The sequence below is a fragment of the Primulina tabacum genome, chromosome 16 (assembly GCF_025594145.1).
Source record: "Primulina tabacum isolate GXHZ01 chromosome 16, ASM2559414v2, whole genome shotgun sequence".
Lineage (NCBI taxonomy): Eukaryota > Viridiplantae > Streptophyta > Magnoliopsida > Lamiales > Gesneriaceae > Primulina > Primulina tabacum.
In genome coordinates this window covers 8677092-8695721 of record NC_134565.1, presented here as the reverse complement: position 1 = coordinate 8695721, position 18630 = coordinate 8677092, and the positions used below count along the sequence as shown (strand labels likewise).

Genomic DNA, 18630 nt, shown 5'->3' with positions numbered 1-18630 from the left:
ATTTATTAGACCAAAAGGCATTCCCGTAAATTCTTAATGTCCATATCTCGTCCTAAAAGCAGTTTTAGAGATATCCTCAGTTTTGACTTTCAGCTGATGATAACCAGATCTTAGATCAAGTTTTGAGAAAACTCTGGCTCCTTTTAGCTGATCAAAAAGATCCTCTATTCTTAGGAGTGGGTACTTGTTCTTTATGGTGATCTTGTTTAACTCCCGGTAATCAATGCATAGCCTCATGCTTCCGTCTTTTTTCTTTACGAACAGAACTGGGGCTTCCCACGGAGATGCACTAGGGCGAACCTGCTTCTTGTCCAGTAATTCCTAAAGTTGTTCCTTTAACTCCATTAATTCAGCTGGAGCCATTCGGTATGGTGCCTTTGAGATTGGCGTAGCACCAGGGACCAAATTGATTTCAAATTCTACTTCCCTATCGGGTATCTCACCCGGTAATTCCTCGGGAAAAACATCTAGAAATTTTTGAACAACTGGAATATCTTCCAACTTTGGGACCTCTTTTACTTTGATCTCATCGATCATTGCCAGATAAATTTCTTCTCCTCCTTTTATGGCCTTCCAGACTTGTGAGACCGATAACAGAGATTTTCTTTCTTTGGATTTTCCATGATATATGACTTCCTCTTTAGTCGGAGTCTGAAGTCTACTATCTTTCTTTTGACAGTCTACTATGGCATGGTTTTTAGCTAACCAGTCCATTCGAAGAATGATTTCAAACTCAACCATATTGAGTTCAATTAATTCTGCCTCAAAAATTTGTTTGCTGATACAAATTTTACAATTTCTATACACTTTGTGGATCTCAATTATTTTGCTCGCCGGTGTTGCCACTCTTAACGGCTCACTAAGAATATCATGTTCAAGTTTAAGCTTCTTAGCAAATCTTTTGGACACAAACGAGTGCGTAGCACCACAATCAAACAAAGTATATGCAGGTATGTCATTGAGTAGAATAGTACCTGCCATCACCTCGTTGGTGTTATCAGCTTCTTCCTGCGTGATTGCATACACCCGAGCATTGGTCTTGTTTTCATTCTGCTTTATGGGTCCCGCCCCTTTTTATTTGTTTTTCGAACATTCCTTAATTCAATGACCCACCTGTCCACACTTGAAACATCAGCCTATCTTCCGATAGCATTCTCCGGTATGATACTGTTTGCAGGTGTCGCACCACTTCCCTTCTCTATTGCCAATATTGCCAGAGCTTCCTTTGAAAGGCACACCTGAATAATTTGGCTTCTTAAACTTGGGACCATTCTGAGTAGATTGATTGACCATCGGTCTTTTGTTCTTGTTTTCTTCCTTGCGGCGTTTGATATCCGTTTCTGTGCTCATCGCAGCGCCCATCAAATCCGCAAAACTATTTGGCTTGAATACTTCCAAAGCTGACTGAATCCGGCTGTTGAGTCCCTTTTTAAAACGATGCATTTTTAGCGTTTCATCAGACATGATTGTTGGGACATAGGTTCCTAGATCATTGAACCGTGAAGTGTATTCCATCACTAACATGTCCGGAGCCTGTTTGAAGTTTTCGAACTCGCTCAACTTCTGCAGAAGAAATTCAGCTGGGTAGTATTGTTTCAAAAATTCTCTCTTAAAAATCTGCCATGTGATCTCTTCCATTTCAGCTAGAGATGGTGACACAGTTTCCCACCATTTCCTAGCCTGTTCTTCGAAAAACGGTGTCACAACCTCCACTCTCAGTTCTTCAGGTATTTCTAGTTAATGTAATTGTGTTTCGACATTTTGAGCCAATTGTGGCTAACTTCCGGGTCTGGGTTCCCATCGAAAGTTGGAACCCGATTTCTCCTCAGAGATTCATAATGGTATTTAATCCCACGCAGTTGTGGTTCTTGGGGTGGTTGGATGGCTTTAGCCAATGGGTTCACGAACCCTTGCAATGTCGCGGCTACAATAATAGCTATTGCCATCATATCTTCTTGACTGAGATTTACTCTCGGTGGTGGTGGTGGATTTTCATTTTGGTTGGCGCCACGGGGGTTACGGTTGTTTCGGGGTGGTCTGCCTGCCATTTCCTATAAACATGTATTTTATTAATTTGTTTGCCACAATATATAATTAAAATAATTCCATTAAATTTTTGAAATTCATTCAATCAAAAGTTTCAAAACAAATGATCAATCAAATAATTCTGAATACAATCAATGCCTAATCTATAGTTCTCTCCATACTCGTCTATAACTTCACCGTCTCCTACTGCCTCATCAGTTTCTTCTTCTTGAATAGGATCTTCGAGTTCCTCCATATTGATCATGTTATTCTGTAGCTGATCAATGTGATTTTGCAACTGTGTGTTGTGGTGGTCCAGGTTGTTTACTTGCTCCTGAAGCTCTTGTATCGTTGATTGTCTTACTTTCTCATCGATTTCTTGTTTCTCGATCCGTTCCTGAAGACGGCGCTGTGTTTTGAGGAGGCTCTCATCCCGGATTTGGAGAGTCAAAATCCTATCCTGATCTTCGTTCAATTCTTTCTTGGTGATTTCGTGTTGTCGCTCAGATTCTAGGTGGTAGGCAGCATAGCGCCTAACGTCGTCGCGCAGTCTTTTCTCTTCCACTCTTGCCTCACGAAGATCCTCCATCATGCATACGTTATTCTCATCCAACTGGTAGTTATCTCTCTCGAGTTTTTCATTTTTCTCTTTCAATGTCTTAATCTCCGCCTCTTTTTCCCGGAGCTGTTTTTGAAGTTCAGTTATAATGCTTTGAGGATCCATATTTGTTTTTCCTATAAAAGTTAAAAGAAATTAATTTCTTATAGATAGTTTTATAAGATAATTTGCAATAATTTAAAGATAATAGAATTTTCATTTAGAAATAAGATAATACACTTAGTACTTTCTCCATCATAATTTTTTTTTTATTACAATCCTGATGCTAATCTAGTCTATCATATCTCCACCGTCGCTGTCGGTGTCGTCACCGAACACCTCCACCGGTGCTTCCTCCTCTTCCTCCATGTTCTCTATCACCAGATGTAGGTAGTTATTCTGATCTTGAAGTCTGTCCATAGTGCCGTGGAGCTTCGAAATGTACCGATCTTGTTTGGCGTTGAACTCCTCCTGGTGCTGACGGGCCTGAGTAGCACGTCCTCGCTTTATCTCTACTATTTCCAGAAAATCCCTGTTGAGTGAAGCTAAGCGCGGATGCGAGCTGAATCAGTCGATATTTGTAGAAGTTGGCTCTCAGCCAAGTCCAAATGATGAGTCAATCGTTGTACGTCTGTCTCAAGTATGTGTCTGATCTCACTAAGCTCCTGCTTTTCCAATTTTTCCTTAGCCAGTTGTGCCTTCAAAGTCCCAATCTCTCTATCCTTGTTATCTATCGTAAGCTGGCGCATGCGAAGGGCAGCCTGAGCGCGAGTACGTGGAGCAGCCATTTCCTAGAATAAAAATCGAGGTAAAGCATCAGAATCGTATCAAAGGTAGAAAGGTACAAAAATAGAAACAAAGTTGTCGTGGAAATTTTTTGACACTAAGAATTGCGAAGAGATTGAAGGGATAGATTTAAGTATATTCGAAATTTAGGAAACATATAAAAGTTGGATTTCAGGAACAGATGCAAGTTGGACTCAAATTGGGATGCACTAGGCTTTTGCCAAAATTTGACTTCTTCAAATTTTGTCTGTCAAAATCCCAGCGGGATTATGAACCTGGCGGCTATGATACCACTTAAATGTCACGTCCCGTATCCGAAGCATCGATGACATCCGGCATTGTTTAACAATTACTTGAAAACAATTAAGCCTCGTATCGAAATGCCAAAAACCAGTCTTTTTCATAAATTAAATATTGTCTTTACATTGACAATAGAATTAAAAATACATCAGAGTAGCAATTGCGGAAACTAAACAAAAGAGAAATAAAGTCTTGATTCCCTTGTATCCTGCTCGTCGACTATCATCCCCAGAAGGCTTCTTGTTCCTCCTCATTCAGTTGTTCTTCATTTTTATCTGAAATTTGTAAGGGGTGAGTGTTTTGGGAAACATTCAGCAAGTGGTGGTCGATCGATTTTCAATGATACATATAGATCTTAATCTTTAAACAGTTCTTTAACAATCTTTCAAATCCTATTACTTTTAACTCCTCAAACAGAAACGAATCGAACAAAAGACAAAGTTTTTCAGATGATTCGAAATAGTTCAGAAGAAAATCAGATAATTTCAGACAGAACAGACACAACATTGTTACTCATCTCATTTCCATGGTCAAATTGTCCCCAATATGTTAGTCTTCTAAGGGGTGAGGCCAGAACACGGTTTTATACTCATCGGTGGGGGTCAGACAGAAATGGTTTTATACCCACCTTTGGGAGCCAAACGGAAATGGTTTTATACCCACCATTGGGGGCCAGACAGAATAACAATTCTCGTCCCATTTCAAGTTGAATCGTAACAGTGTAACAAAGATTTCAGATTTTTATCGAACAGAACTTATCAGAATTTTCAGATATCAGATTTTCAAACGAATTCAGCGGAATCAACGAATTTCGAAGCATAGAAGAAACATATAATCGATCGAAAGTTTAAACAGACAGACATCATTTTTTTTCGAAAATGAAGACACACATATATGCATGTCATCATATACATATTCAAGTTTAAAAATACAAACGAATATATATCAAAAGCCCACTTACAGAATTTGCAAATTCTTGTACAAAGTTTCCTCTTCAAAATTGAGCAGCACTTCGACGTAATCTTAGCAAATGCTTTCTTCGATTGAGCAGCACTTCGACGTAGGATCTCAGCACTTGTCTGCACGAGAGTTCCTTCCTCTTCTTGCTTAGCTTGGCTGAATTTTTAGAGAGGTTTGAGTAGGGGTGAGGGCCGAAATTTTTGATTTCTTGGTGGTTTGTTTTTCTCTCAAGTCTTGAGTGCTATTTATAGATGGAGAGTGTGGCTTTTCCTTACCCCCTTTGGTCAACCACTTGGTGCCCAAGCAATGATTTAATGGTGATCATAATGGTGGTCAAGGATATGCCAAGCACCAAGAGTCATTCCTTGCACCATAAATGTGTCCTAGTCTCCTAGCTCCTCCCTTAGCTCCTTCATGGATTATCTCAAAGGTCATTTCTTGCATACTTAATTTGTCTTAACCTTTAGCTCATCCCTAACCTTCTTCCTTGGTTACCTCAAAGGTTCTTTCTTGCATAATAAGTTTGTCAAATTCCTTGGATCATCTTTTAGCTCCCTTTTTGGTCTTGTTAGGACAAGCTTGGTTGAGCTTCTTTGAGCTGAAAGATTGAGTCCTTGAGCTGGGGTTTTACTCCTCCCATGGCAACTCTTCAATGGATACGGTTATTTGCAGCTCGGCCTCTCGTTGAGCTAATCCCCGAACTTTGAAGCTATTTTCTTGAGTTAAATTCACTGAAAATCTAAGTTAATATTCAAGTTTTATAGTTAAAATGAAAGTTGTTAAGCTTAGTTTGAGTTAAATTTCAAGTTCGAATTTCTTACATGATTGGCTTCGGATCGGAAAATCCCGGGTTCTCACAATAAAGGGATGAAACAAAGTGCACCAATGTGAACTAAAGTTGTGTTTTTCATCAGAGAGGCAACATGACACGGAAATATATATATGTAATAAAGTGGGGAGAGTAAGCATAAGATTAATTCGATTAAACCTATTATAATAATTATCCGAATGGATCAAAAAAGCCAAATGTGTCTTTTCCTAGTGAGAGTTTTTGGAGATTAGGTTTCAAGTTTTCTACCTCTATATTTTTTGAATAATGTTTAAAATTTTCTTTTGATAATTTATTTTTTGTTAACATGATAAACAACCAAAACGAGTTAAAATATTTTAGTATAATCTTGGCCCACGATGTCACAACATAGGTTGATGTTTTGCTGGTTGTTTGATTTTTTTGACATGTATTTTGTGCATCGAACATCAAAGAAAATACATAAATCACAGAATTTATCATGCTAAATAATTAAGAATTTGACGAAACACTTAAGTGGAAGCGTACTCGAATCCATAATTCCGAATTGAAGGATCGTTTGCTTAGCAATCTTTCGGATGCTTCAAACAAATATTCTACAATGAGCTGCAATAGCTCGTGTTCTAAGAATATTAACACCGGAGAATTAAATCGAGTTGGTTAAACACCAAGCGGAAGAAACTCGATGTAATCCTTCGTGAAGAAGACTGTTACATTAGAAAGCATTTTATCTTATGTAAACTGAATAATCGAAAAGGTATAGATTAGTTTCTGCATTCATCAATTCAGTTATGGTGACAGCTGAACTAATGGATACTCTAACTGATCCAAACAGTTTAAAAACAATAGTTAAACAGTTAAATACACAAGATATATTTATGGATGTTCGGAGACTTCAACTGCTCCTACGTCACCCCTTCTACCGCCTCGAGTAGGATCCACTAGAAGACTTTGATTTATACAAGACCTTGTACAAACCCACTCAGATAGGACTTACCCACTGCCTAAACTGAACTCCTAGACTTAGACTCAAGGCAGCACCTTTCAGTCAATACTTCTTTTATGTCTATGTGAGAAAGACTACATACACAAGTTTAACGTCTTTGTGCAAGACTGTATTAGAGTGGATGAGAATGTTTGTGTGTGAGAACTGAACAAGAATGTTCTCACACACTGAGGTAAATACGCCTCTAATCTAAGCTGATATATCTGTAAAGAGTTCTCCTCGATTAGGCTGAATGCTTCTCTCTTTAAGCTGATATGACTCTGAAGCGTGTCCTTTATTTTCTCTCTTGTGTTGTGTATCTTGTTTTTTGAGTCTTCACTGATCTTCTCTTTATATAGACAGGAAAAATGATCGTACACTGAGACTCATTTATTGTATCTGTTGCATCTTGAATTTGTTTTTTGGACTTTGTGTCTCGACTTTTCGACTGCCCTTCTAAAACGTTTTGTCTTTAATGTTCTGATGCAACGTCCATTACTGTCCTTTGACTGGGTAATGGATTTGTACCTCCACGTACAGCTGGATTCCACTTGAAAGAGTTTGTCTTCATCCATAACTGAAAGATTCTAACTGATGCTTCGAACTGGTAAGTTGAACTTATCTTTCAGTTGGGCTGGTGAAATCAGTTGACACGTCAGTGGAACTGATTTCACCCTTGTTCAGTTGGATTGATCAGCTAGGTTTCTTCATCAGTTGAACATTCCTTCGGTTGGCCAGGCTTCTGAGTTTTTCCTGCTAAATCACCTATCAACTGGATAATCAGCTGGACTGCTCAATTGACGTAATCAGTTAGACTGATTCATTTCGTGCGATCAGTTGGGTCTTTAGTTTTGCGATCTAAACATCTCGTAAGTGATCCTAGATGCTGCACAATAAGGTAGATCATTAGTAACATAATTAACAGGTTTTGTTATTACTAAAATCAAGATTGCAAACTTGAAAAGTTCCAACACGAATTATTTAGAAAGTGACTTGATCTTCCAGATCTACATGCTCTTTTCCTTGAGGAAATTCTTTAGGTTTTTATTCTGAACTATTTTTCTAATGGAGGTGAGAATAGGGAATGTTGCGCGCGATCTGGGGATCATGAACCATATATAGATATTGTCTATCATTATCTTCTGATATTTTTTGTGCCTTTAAGATAATATGCATCTGAACATCCAACTAAGCTAAAAGAAGAATCTTTAACATACCATAAGCTCACATTTTGTGTGACTTTAAGATATTTCAATAAGCATTTGGCTGCTAAGACATGAGATTGTTTAGGATCAGCTTGAAAACTTGCGCATAAACATACAACAAACATAATATCAGGATGGCTAGCAGTTAGGTACAATAATAAACCTATTAAATCTCTGTAAAGTATCATCTCAACTGATATCCATCTTCATCTTTAGTTGCTTCAGTTGTACCAGTTATCAATTGCTTCAGTTGCAGACCAAGAAAGAACGTCAGTTTACCAATCATACTCATTTCAAAATTTTCATTTGTTAATTTAGCAAATTTTCGCATAGTTTGGGGTTAGTTGACCCAAAAATAATATCATCCACGTAAATTTGGACAAGTAGGTATTATCTTTCTTCGTGAATTTGAACAGTGTCTTGTCAACTGTTCCTACAGTGAAATCATGATCTGTTAGAAATCTTGATAAGGTCTCATACCAAGCACTAGGAGCTTGTTTAAAATCGTATAAAACTTTGTTAATGTGATAAACATGGTCAGAAACTAAATGATTTACAAAATCTGATGGTTGTTCTACGTAAACTTCTTCCTGTAACTGACCATTCACGAATGCGCTTTTCATATCTATTTGATAAACTTTGAAATTCCTGAAGGATGCGTAGGAAAAAAATATTCTGATTGCTTCTAGTCGAACAACTGGAACATATGTTTCATCCTAGTCCATTCCTTCTTATTGCCTATAGCCTTATACGACTAGCCTCGCTTTGTTGTGCACAAGTGAACCATCTTCGTTCAGTTTGTTCATGTATACCCATTTTGTACCTATAATTGATTTTGAAATCGGACTTAGAACTTAATTCCAGACATTGTTATGGTTAAAATAATTTAGCTCTTGTTGCATAGAATCTACCCAACTGGGATCAGCTTGAGCTTCATCAGTTTTCTTAGTTTCTATTCTTAGGTTCTAATTGAGATATAAAATCAGAATGTACAAATAAATTAAACATCTATTTTCTAGTCTTTATCGGATCATATGGGTTACCTATTACCAAATCACGAGGATGATTTTTGCTCCATTTGTTGGTTTGATTTGTCAAACTTCTCTGCGTAACTGGTTCAGTTTGTAACTGACCAGTTTCTTCTGCTTCAGTTGGAATGACTTCAGTTTGTGTTTGAATATTATCATGGTGTTCTACAAACTGATCATCAGTAACTTCATCATGTCCAACTGGACAATCTACCACTTCGAGTTCTGGAGTTTGAAGGAAATTTCTGACAGCCTGGACTTCATCTTCACTGCCATCCTCCAAACTTATATATGTTAAGCGATTATTTATCTCAATTGGGTCAATTGACTTATCAGTTAGTACAGTTTCATCAAAAATAACATGTATTGATTCTTCAAAATTAAGAGTACGCTTACTAAATATTTTATAAGCCTTACTAACTAATGAATAACCAAGAAGTAATCCTTTGTCTGATTTAACATCAAATGCAGTTAAGTGATTTTTACCATTATTGTGAATGAAACACTTACACCCAAATATTTTAAAGTATGAAACCACACTTTTCTTTATATGCCAGATCTCATAGGGTGTTTTCGAATGATTCTTATTAATCATTGATCTGTTCTGAGTGTAACATCTTTTGTTAACTGCTTCTGCCCAAAACCTTTAAAAAAATACCAGAATCAGCAAGCATAGTTCTCGCTGCATCCTTATGAGTCCTGATTTCTTCGTTCAGCTACGCTATGGTGTTCTTGCAGCTGAGAACTCATGTCTGATTCCCAAATTTTCAAGAAACTGAGTTAGATTTTGATTAACAAATTTAGTTCCCCGATCATATCTTATTCTGTCAATCCCAACTGATCTCTCATTAAAAAGTCTTTTGAAAAGTTTTATCAGTTGTGAAGCAGTTTGATCTTTAGATTTAAGAAAAATTACCCTAGTAAATCTTAAGAAGTTATCAACAATCACTAATGTGTATTTCATTCCCCCTAATCTCATGACCTGTATTTGACCAAATAAGTCCATTGCATCAGTTGTAAGCATCTAGAAGATTTACTTCTTTTGTTACGAAAGATGATCTAACTTGCTTCCCAAACTGACAAGCTAAACAAATTTTATCTTTTGAAAATCAATTTTTGCATACCAGTTACCAACTCGTGGTTACTCAATTGTGCATTAGTTTTGAAGTTTAAGTGGTTTAACCTCTTATTCTATAACTAGTTCTTAGAATGATTTGAAGTTACATTGTAGATTGGTTCATTGGGTTGATTACTCTAACTCACTTTATATGTATTACCAAATCTGTTGTATGTCACAATGATGTCACCAGTTGTGTTCTTAACAGTGCAAGTATGTATACTAAACTCAACTGAATGATTATTATCACATAGTTGGCTGATGCTAATCAAGTTATATTTCAAATTGTCAACAAGTAAGACATTATCAATAATAATGTTACCATGGATAAGCTTACCCATACCCATGATTTTACCTTGAGAGGCGTCTCCAAACTGATTTTAGGACCTGACTATTTGCACCAGTTGTGATATTAATTTTGCGTCTCGAGTCTTGTGTCTCGAACATCCATTTTCCAAGTACCAGACTGAGTCTTTGGTTAGTTTTCATGTAACCTGCAATCAAAAATAATAAATAAATTTTGTATCCAAATATATTTAGGTACTGAACAGATTAGTCCTTTAGGAATCAAGACTTAGATCATTCGAGCTGACTTTGCAATCTCTTTGTTCCAAATAGATTTACCTAGTTTGTGTGTGTTTGGTGTGTTGTGTGCAAAATGATACAATATGTGTTTTAACTCTGTTCGCCTTGTTTTTCATCCAATATCATTTTGAATAGGCTTGCAATTATAATAGTGATTGTAATAGCCTTTCATAGAGTTCTGTTTTTTATAACTGGACCGCTTAGGTGACCAGCTTCCTTTTAGCCTTTTTAATATTTTCAACCAACTGTTCAACCGGATTACTGGGCTTAGGTTTTTCATGTGCCATAACTAATTTAACAAAGTGAATGTATTTCCCTTTACTCATATTCAGTTCTAGGTTTTTGAATCTTCGATTCATCAGTTTGAGACTTTATTAATGTAACGTCCAAAAATAACCCACGTAAACCACATACATTTAAATTATTTAAATTGCTTAATTGCTTTATTTAATTGATTTTAAATGCTTAAATGATGCATATTATATGATTGAATGTTTAATTGCATGATTTCATGAAAATTAAAGATATAGGCTTGAGAAAAGAGATCGGGGATGACCAAGATGAAAATTCATTTGGATAAATGTTTTTAAGACTCGATAAAATGATCAAATATGATTAAAATTTTCTAAAAAAGCTGGAATCCAAATTATTTTACGAGTCGAACACTAATTATCCAGGAAGCCGATTTTAGTGAAAAGAAGGACTTTTAAAGGCAAAAAATTATTATTATTGAAAATAAATTTTTGTAAACTTTAATTTACAGTTAAATTCTTAATGGGCCTAATTTACCTAATATTATCGGGCCTAATTATTCCTAAACTTAAAAGCCTTAAAGACCTTAACATTCAACACCTAATTTTCGAAAATTAAAAAGAAAAACTAGGGTTCTTGGGAGTCCTAACAGCCGAAATTTTTCACACCACACACACTAAATTCGAAAATTTGAGAGCAAAGTTTAAGTGTTTTCGTCTCCCGTTCGTCCCTTCTTTGCAACTCACGCTAAACGATCAAATATACGAGCGTTTTTAACACAAAGGACGCTTATAAACCTTCTTTTTGCACCATTCAATCCATAATATGCATGATTTATATTTGAAGCATGAAAAATATTTAGATCAAAATTATTTAACGCTAGACGTGTAATTTTCAAAGATTCGATGTTTCTATGCATGTATGTTATGTATTATGAATCCTAAGGACATGATGCCCATGAGAGACGTTTATAGATCGTAAAAGAGAGTCGAGTAAGTGAAGAACATAGGCTGGAAACGTGAAAGCCTAAGGGAAGTCGAACCTAGGGTTCTCTAGGTCGTTCCAAGGGGCTTGATGGCTCGGTTAAGAGGCAGCCATACAATGGAATGGGCAAGGACCTTTACGGGCAGGGACTCAATGCTAGGAAGAGACCATGACACGCTGGACTCATGGCTCGGTGAGGAGAAGCAACGCGCAAACCCTAGGTAACCAATGGAGAGCCACGAGCCGTGGGAAGATAGGCTTGGGTGCGCGGCTTGTTTTCTGAATGGAGGTGGTGAGTGACTCGGTTAGGGCTGGTCTAATAGGGTTCAGGTATGGTCCAGGCGGGTCTGGTCCATGGTGGCTCGGGTTTGTAGGGAAACGTGGCTCAATATAGTACTAGGTTTTGATTTTTGCTAAAGGGAAAGGTATGGGCTCGAACCGTGGTCCACGGGGGTTGGTTCAGTGGGTCACGGGGGTATTTTAGGTATGAAAAGCTTATATTTAAAATTTGTGAAAAAAATATCAAGTTTTGAATTTCTTCAGATTTAAAACACTCTATAGTTTGGTTCATAAGTAAATAAATAGAAAGGCTCGGTTTTATGTCTAAGAAAAATGTTAGATGTTAAATTTAAGCTTATATGATGATTTGGGATAGGCTCAGAGTCAATAAAAGTGAGAAAAAGTCAAAATCATGAATTTTGGAGTCCATGGGTAAAATGGTCATTTTACGTCCCATGTAGTACGAAAGGTCTGGTGGTGTCCCGAAGAATCATAATAAATTCTAAATGATAGTTTAAAATGCTTATGATAAAAATATGATATTCTTACGATATATGCTAAAGTTGTACGATTGTTTTTGCAAAAATGCTATTTTACAAGTTTTGAAGGGTACGATATTTTATAAATAAAAGGAAAGGAAAATATTTTGAAGGATGTGAATTGACTGTGACAAATATGATATGATATGATATGATATGATTGGGATATCGTGAGAGAAAAAGGCTTAGAGGGAGCCTGTTTACGGGAAAATGACCTAGAAGGAGCCCAATGATCGTATTTCAACTTTTTGGCCGAGGCCCAGTGACGAAATTTGCTGACACCCCGCCCCCAAATACAATGGTGAACAAATACTGATCAGCCGACTGCATGATGATACGATTATAGCTAGTCACTTTCAAGTATCAAATTTCATCCAAAATGATATACTATGATGGAAAGCTTTACGATTTAATGATTTATGATTTATTTACACTTACAGATTTAAGCCAGCTTATTTTAAATAAAAGTATGATTTTAATACATGTTCCTGTATATATATTATTTGATATATATGGTTAGAACGTGATGAGTCATTAGACTCACTAAGTTTGGACGGTTGCAGGTTAGGACGATTTTGAGGGAGGCGCTGGTGCTTGAGTGGATCGAGTCCATGAGTACACTCGAGAGCGACTTTATTTACCGCATTTATTTAGTATTTAAAGTTTTTACATAAATATTTTGAAGATTATTTATTTAGAGATTTTACGCTTTTTTTAAAGTCTAGTTTTGGATTATTTTGAAAATTAACGTATGATTTTGGTGGTTAGTGTTTTAAGGACTTTTATGCATTTAAGATTTTAAAGATTGAGTGTTTTTAAATGAGTGTTTCGAATTTTATGATTACAAAAAAAATAGTATGATTTTAAATTTAAAAGTAAGGGGTGTTTCAGTTGGTATCAGAGTAAAGGATCTCGAAAGTGTGTTACTGGCACTCCGAGAAGCTCAAGAGGTCACGGCTCAAGTACGTGAATTTTACTGCTTTAAGATTTATATGATAAGTTTTAAATTATTATATGATGCATGAATTAAGAAGCTAGACGTAATTTTAAATTTAAATGCATGTTGGTTACGTGTTTTAGACAACATATACAGAGATGCCTCCTAGAAGAGTTCTTCGCAGAGATAGTGAGGATAGGCAGGAAGGGGAAGATTCTACCACCTCCTCCTAATCAGGATGCTCATGCTCGTGCTCGTGTGCTAGCTGGTATAGCTCGATTACTGGAACAGTGAATGCTGCGAGGGTCCGACCAGAGGCAGTTTATGAGTGGTTTAGGAGGATGGATCCTGAGGACTTTTCTGGCACTATTGATCCATTCGTGGCTGAGGGATGGATTAGGAATCTGGAGGTGATTTTTAGGTACATGGATATGGCGGACGCTAACCGGGTTCATTGTACCATTTATTTGCTGAAGGGCGACGCTTTCTTAAGGTGGGAGAGAGCGGAGAGAGGAGTGAATCTGACGACATTAACTTGGGAGGGCTTCAAGAGGGTATTCTTTGAGAATTATTTCGCCACCGATGTCCGTTCGAGGTTGAAAACAGAGTTTACGAGTCTTCGTCAGGGAAATTCGTCTGTTGTTGAGTTTGTCAAGAAGTTCGATAGGGGTTGTCACTTTATGCCCCTAATCGCAAATGATGCTACTGAGAAGTTGAGACATTTTCTAGATGGTCTTAGGCCTACTGTGCGTCGGGATGTGCTGTTGGGAGACTCGACAAGCTATAATGATGCTGTTACGAGGGCCTTCAGGGCAGAGCAGTCGTTGAAAGTTATTGAGTGGGAGATGCAAAGAAAGAGGCCTGCTCCACAGCAGCAGTCACAGCAGAGCAAGAAGCTGTTTACGAGACCACTGAGCTGCCAGGGCAGCAAAAACCACAGGGGCAGCAACCGAGGGATGCCGTCCCGAAGACTGATGAGAAGCCGTTCTTCAAGAAGTGCAATCGTCATCACTTTGGCAAGTTCATGTGGGGCACCTACAAGTTCCTAGGTGCGGACGAAGCGGGAATAAGGGTGCTGATTGCCCGAAATAGAAGCAGCCCACCATTGGAAGTGCTTATGTGATGCATGCTGAGTAAGCGAAGCCAGACACTACTCTTATTACAGGTATTAAAGCCATTTAAGCATTTTATATTGCTTTATTACTTGAATTTATAAGCATGAATGCTAGAATTCAATCAAGGTGCATTGAACTTAATGATTTAGAATTGCATGTTTCAACTTCTAAGGCTTAGGAATTGAATTTCTAAAATATTAGCTATGGGGATCGAAGTGTGGAGGATTGAGAACTTGAGGATTGAATTATGTCAACCTAGAAAGTTAATGGGCTAGCTAGTAATTTATGAAAATTATTGAGGAAAAATTTGGCATAATTCAAAATCCTTGGGGTTTAATTGCATAAATTCGAAATTTTGAGGGGTTTAATGGCAAAAACGTGGGTTGAGTTCGAAGAATTCTAGAACGTTTGGATAAATTGCAATATCGAAAAATCAGGGGAGCTATTTGGAAATTTATGAAAAATCAAGGGACAAATTTATTAATATGGGAAAATAGAAGGGCCTAAATGATAGGAAATTTCTGAATTTTTATGGCTTTGTTTGAGTATAATGCAAATATTATCACAGGCAGAATACCTACACTTTGCTAGATTCTGGAGCTACGCATTCTTTCATATCTGAATCCTTCATGAAATGACTGGAAATCTTACCGAAGGACGTGTAGTCGGGATTCAAAGTCACAGTCCCTTCGGGCGAGCATATGATCTCTACAAGCATGGTTAAAGATGTGGAGCTCAAATTACAGAGGAGTATCGTTCGAGCATACCTTATTGTATTGCCAATGCCCGAGTTCGACATTATTTTGGGCATGGATTGGCTCACACTGAACGGAGCTACTCTTGATTTCCAGCAAAGGTCAGTATCTATTAGAACACTCAATGGGAAAGCATTCATCTTTGAAGCTGCGCAGAACAAACAAATGTTGCACATTATTTCATGTATTTGTGCGAAGAAGCTTATCCGGAGAGGCTGCCAAGGTTTTCTTGCTAGTATTATATCCATACCCAACACTGGCAATCGATCGATAGAAGATGTGGAAGTTGTCAAGAACTTTCGGGATCTCTTCCCCAAAGATGTTGTTGGTATCCCACCTGAGAGAGAGGTGGAATTTGCTATTGAGTTGATGCCTGGTACTGTGCCGATCTTTAAGGCACCATATATTCTAGCACCTGCTGAGATGAAAGAATTGAAAGATCAAATTCAAGAGCTGCTAGACAAGGGATTCATTCGCCCTTAGTTTCTCTCCATAGGGCGCGTCGGTACTGTTTGTGAAGAAAAAAGATATGAGTACTGTGTATCAATTATAGAGAGCTGAATAGAGTGACAGTGAAGAATAAGTATCAATTACCCCGAATCAAGGATTTGTTTGATCAACTGCAAGGAGCTTTGGCATTTCAAAGATAGATCTTCGGTCGGGATATCACCAGCTGAGAGTAAAGGAGGCAGATGTACATAAGATGGCTTTCAAAACGCGCTATGGGCATTATAAATTTTTGGTGATGCCTTTTGGACTGACTAATACCCCAACGATCTTCAAGGATCTCATGGTGTATTCCATCTGTACCTCGATCAGTTTATTATTGTCTTCATCAATGATATTTTGATCTACTCCAAGAGCCGAGAGGAGCATGATCAACACTTGAATACAATCTTTAAAGTATTACGAGATAAAAAATTACATGTAAAGTTCAGCAAGTGCGAGTTTTGGCTAGAGAATGTCGCATTCTTTGGCCTCATCATTTTGAGTGATGGAATAGAAGTCGGCTCATCTAAGGTCGAAACAGTTAAAGAGTGGTTAGTGCCTAAAAGTGTAACAGAAATCCACAGCTTCTTGGGTTTACCTGGATACTATCGCAAGTTCATCAAGGATTTTTCGTCCATTACAGTACCATTGACATCTTGACGAAGAAGAATGCAAAATTTGTATGGGGACAGGAGTGTCAAAACAGTTTTGATCAGTTGAAGCAAGCACTCACTACCGCGCCAGTTCTATCTATGCCGACAGAACAAGGGGAATTTGTGTTATATACAGATGCTTCTAAGCTAGGATTGGGCGCAGTTCTCATGCAACATGATCGAGTCATTGCGTATGCATCTAGACAATTGAAATTCCATAAGAAACATTATCTGACGCATGACCTTGAACTTGCAGCAGTCGTATTCGTGCTTAAAATTAGGAGAGACTATCTATATGGTGAGAAATGCAAGATCTTTACGGATCACAAAAGTCTAAAATATTTCTTCACCTAAAAATAGCTGAACATGAGACTAATAAGATGGCTAGATCTTGTAAAAGACTACAACTGTGACATTAGCTATCATCCCGGTAAAATTAATGTAGTTGCGGACGCTTGGAGCAGAAAATGGACAGCCTTGGCCCAATTATGAGTGCATAAACCTCTACAAATGTAAATTCAGAGGTCTGATCTTGATGTTTATGCTATGGGAAAGACCCCTAATCTCGTTATTTTAACAGTACAACCTACTCTGCGAGATAGAATTCGAGCCGGACAGTCTAACGATGAACAAATGCAGAAATGGAGACATCGAGATGAATCAAAAGGCAGAATGTTATATTTAGTCTATGACGTCATTGTCAAGTATCTAGGGTGACTATGGGTTTCTAGTTGAGATTGACTTAGAGTCGATATTATGACATAAGCCCACAGTAGCCCTTATTCTATACACCCCGGAAGTACAAAAATGCACAAGGACTTGCAGCTCTTATATTTGTGGCCGGGTATGAAACGAGATATCATGCACTACATATCCGAATGTTGACGTGTCCACAAGTGAAGGCAGAGCATCAAAGACTAGCAGGAATATTCCGACCACTTCTCATTCCCGAGTGGAAGTGGGAGAACATTACTATGGACTTCGTAGTAGGTTTGCCAAAGACAGTGAAAGGATTCAACATCATTTGGATAATAGTGGACCGTCTTACTAAGTTAGCACATTTCCTACCAGTAAATACAACTCTTTCCATGACGCATTACGTGGAGCTGAATATTCGAGAGATAATCAGACTGCATGGAATTCCAGTTTCTATAGTGTCGGACAAAGACATATGATTCGCTTCATCATTCTAGAAGAGTTTGCATGCAGCCTTGGGAACCAATCAATTATTCAGAACCGCATTTCATCCTTAGACAGACAGTCAGCCTGAGAGATTCATACAGATTTTAGAGGATCTACTTCGAGCATGTGTGATTGATTTCCAAGGGAGTTGGGAACCTAAGTTACCTCTAGTGGAGTTCTCTTACAACAACAGTTATCAGTCATCCATAGGGATGGCTCCATACGAGACACTCTACGGAAGGAAGTGTATATCGTCCATCCATTGGGACAAGGTAGGAAAAAGAGCTAAAATGGGACCTGAGATAGTTCAGTACACCGCAGATATAGTCGCCAAGGTTAGAGACAGGATGAAGACCACCCAGAGTATACAGAAATGCTACGCAGATAAAAGAAAACGAGATCTCGAGTTTCAGTCAATGACCACGTATTTATAAAATAGCACCTATAAAGGAGTTATGAGATATGGCAAGAAAGGCACTCAGTCCAAGATTCATCGGACCATTCGAGATACTCAATAGAGTGGGAGCATTAGCATATCAAGTGGCGTTGCCTCCTAATCTCGCAGGAATTCAAAGTGTCTTCCACTTATCGATGCTCTGCAAGTACATGTCAATGGAATGTAATAACCCACTTCAGTTGGACTTAAACAATATCAAACTGAAACTCTTAGCTTTTCTTTTCACTTATCAGTTGATAACTAAATAGCTCAAATAAATAGCTTTAATGCTACGAATAAATGAATGAAGTGTAAGCTAGAATTTGCTATTTGCAAACTGAATGCAAATTGAAAGTAAATCGCAACTGATTCGCAATCGTTATCCCCTTTCTCAACTAAACTCATCATCTATATATAGTCTTCGATTGCAACGGTCACATTGAATGAATTAATTAATGATATCCGTTGAGTCGTCTTTTAATCCATGTAGACAACCTTTTTTTTCTGAAAGAGATACGATGTATCAGACTGTTATGCTTCATACGTTATGCTTTGTTATGGACTATCAATTTGTCTGCTGAGATTCAAATTTCAACTGATGACGTGGCTAAC

At 37.7% G+C, this 18630-nt stretch overlaps 1 protein-coding gene across 1 annotated transcript; it reads left to right on the top strand.

Moving 5' to 3' along the window:
- The first annotated feature begins 15219 nt into the window (after window positions 1-15219).
- LOC142528332 (uncharacterized) lies at window positions 15220-15741 on the top strand. Its single transcript, XM_075633375.1, has one exon. The coding sequence runs from the start codon at window positions 15220-15222 to the stop codon at window positions 15739-15741; it is 522 nt and encodes a 173-aa protein (XP_075489490.1).
- Window positions 15742-18630: the final 2889 nt, after the last annotated feature.

Bases quoted from the DNA above. Each gene is read 5' to 3' on its own strand.
- LOC142528332 (XM_075633375.1), top strand. From the start codon at position 15,220: ATGGTTAAAGATGTGGAGCTCAAATTACAGAGGAGTATCGTTCGAGCA.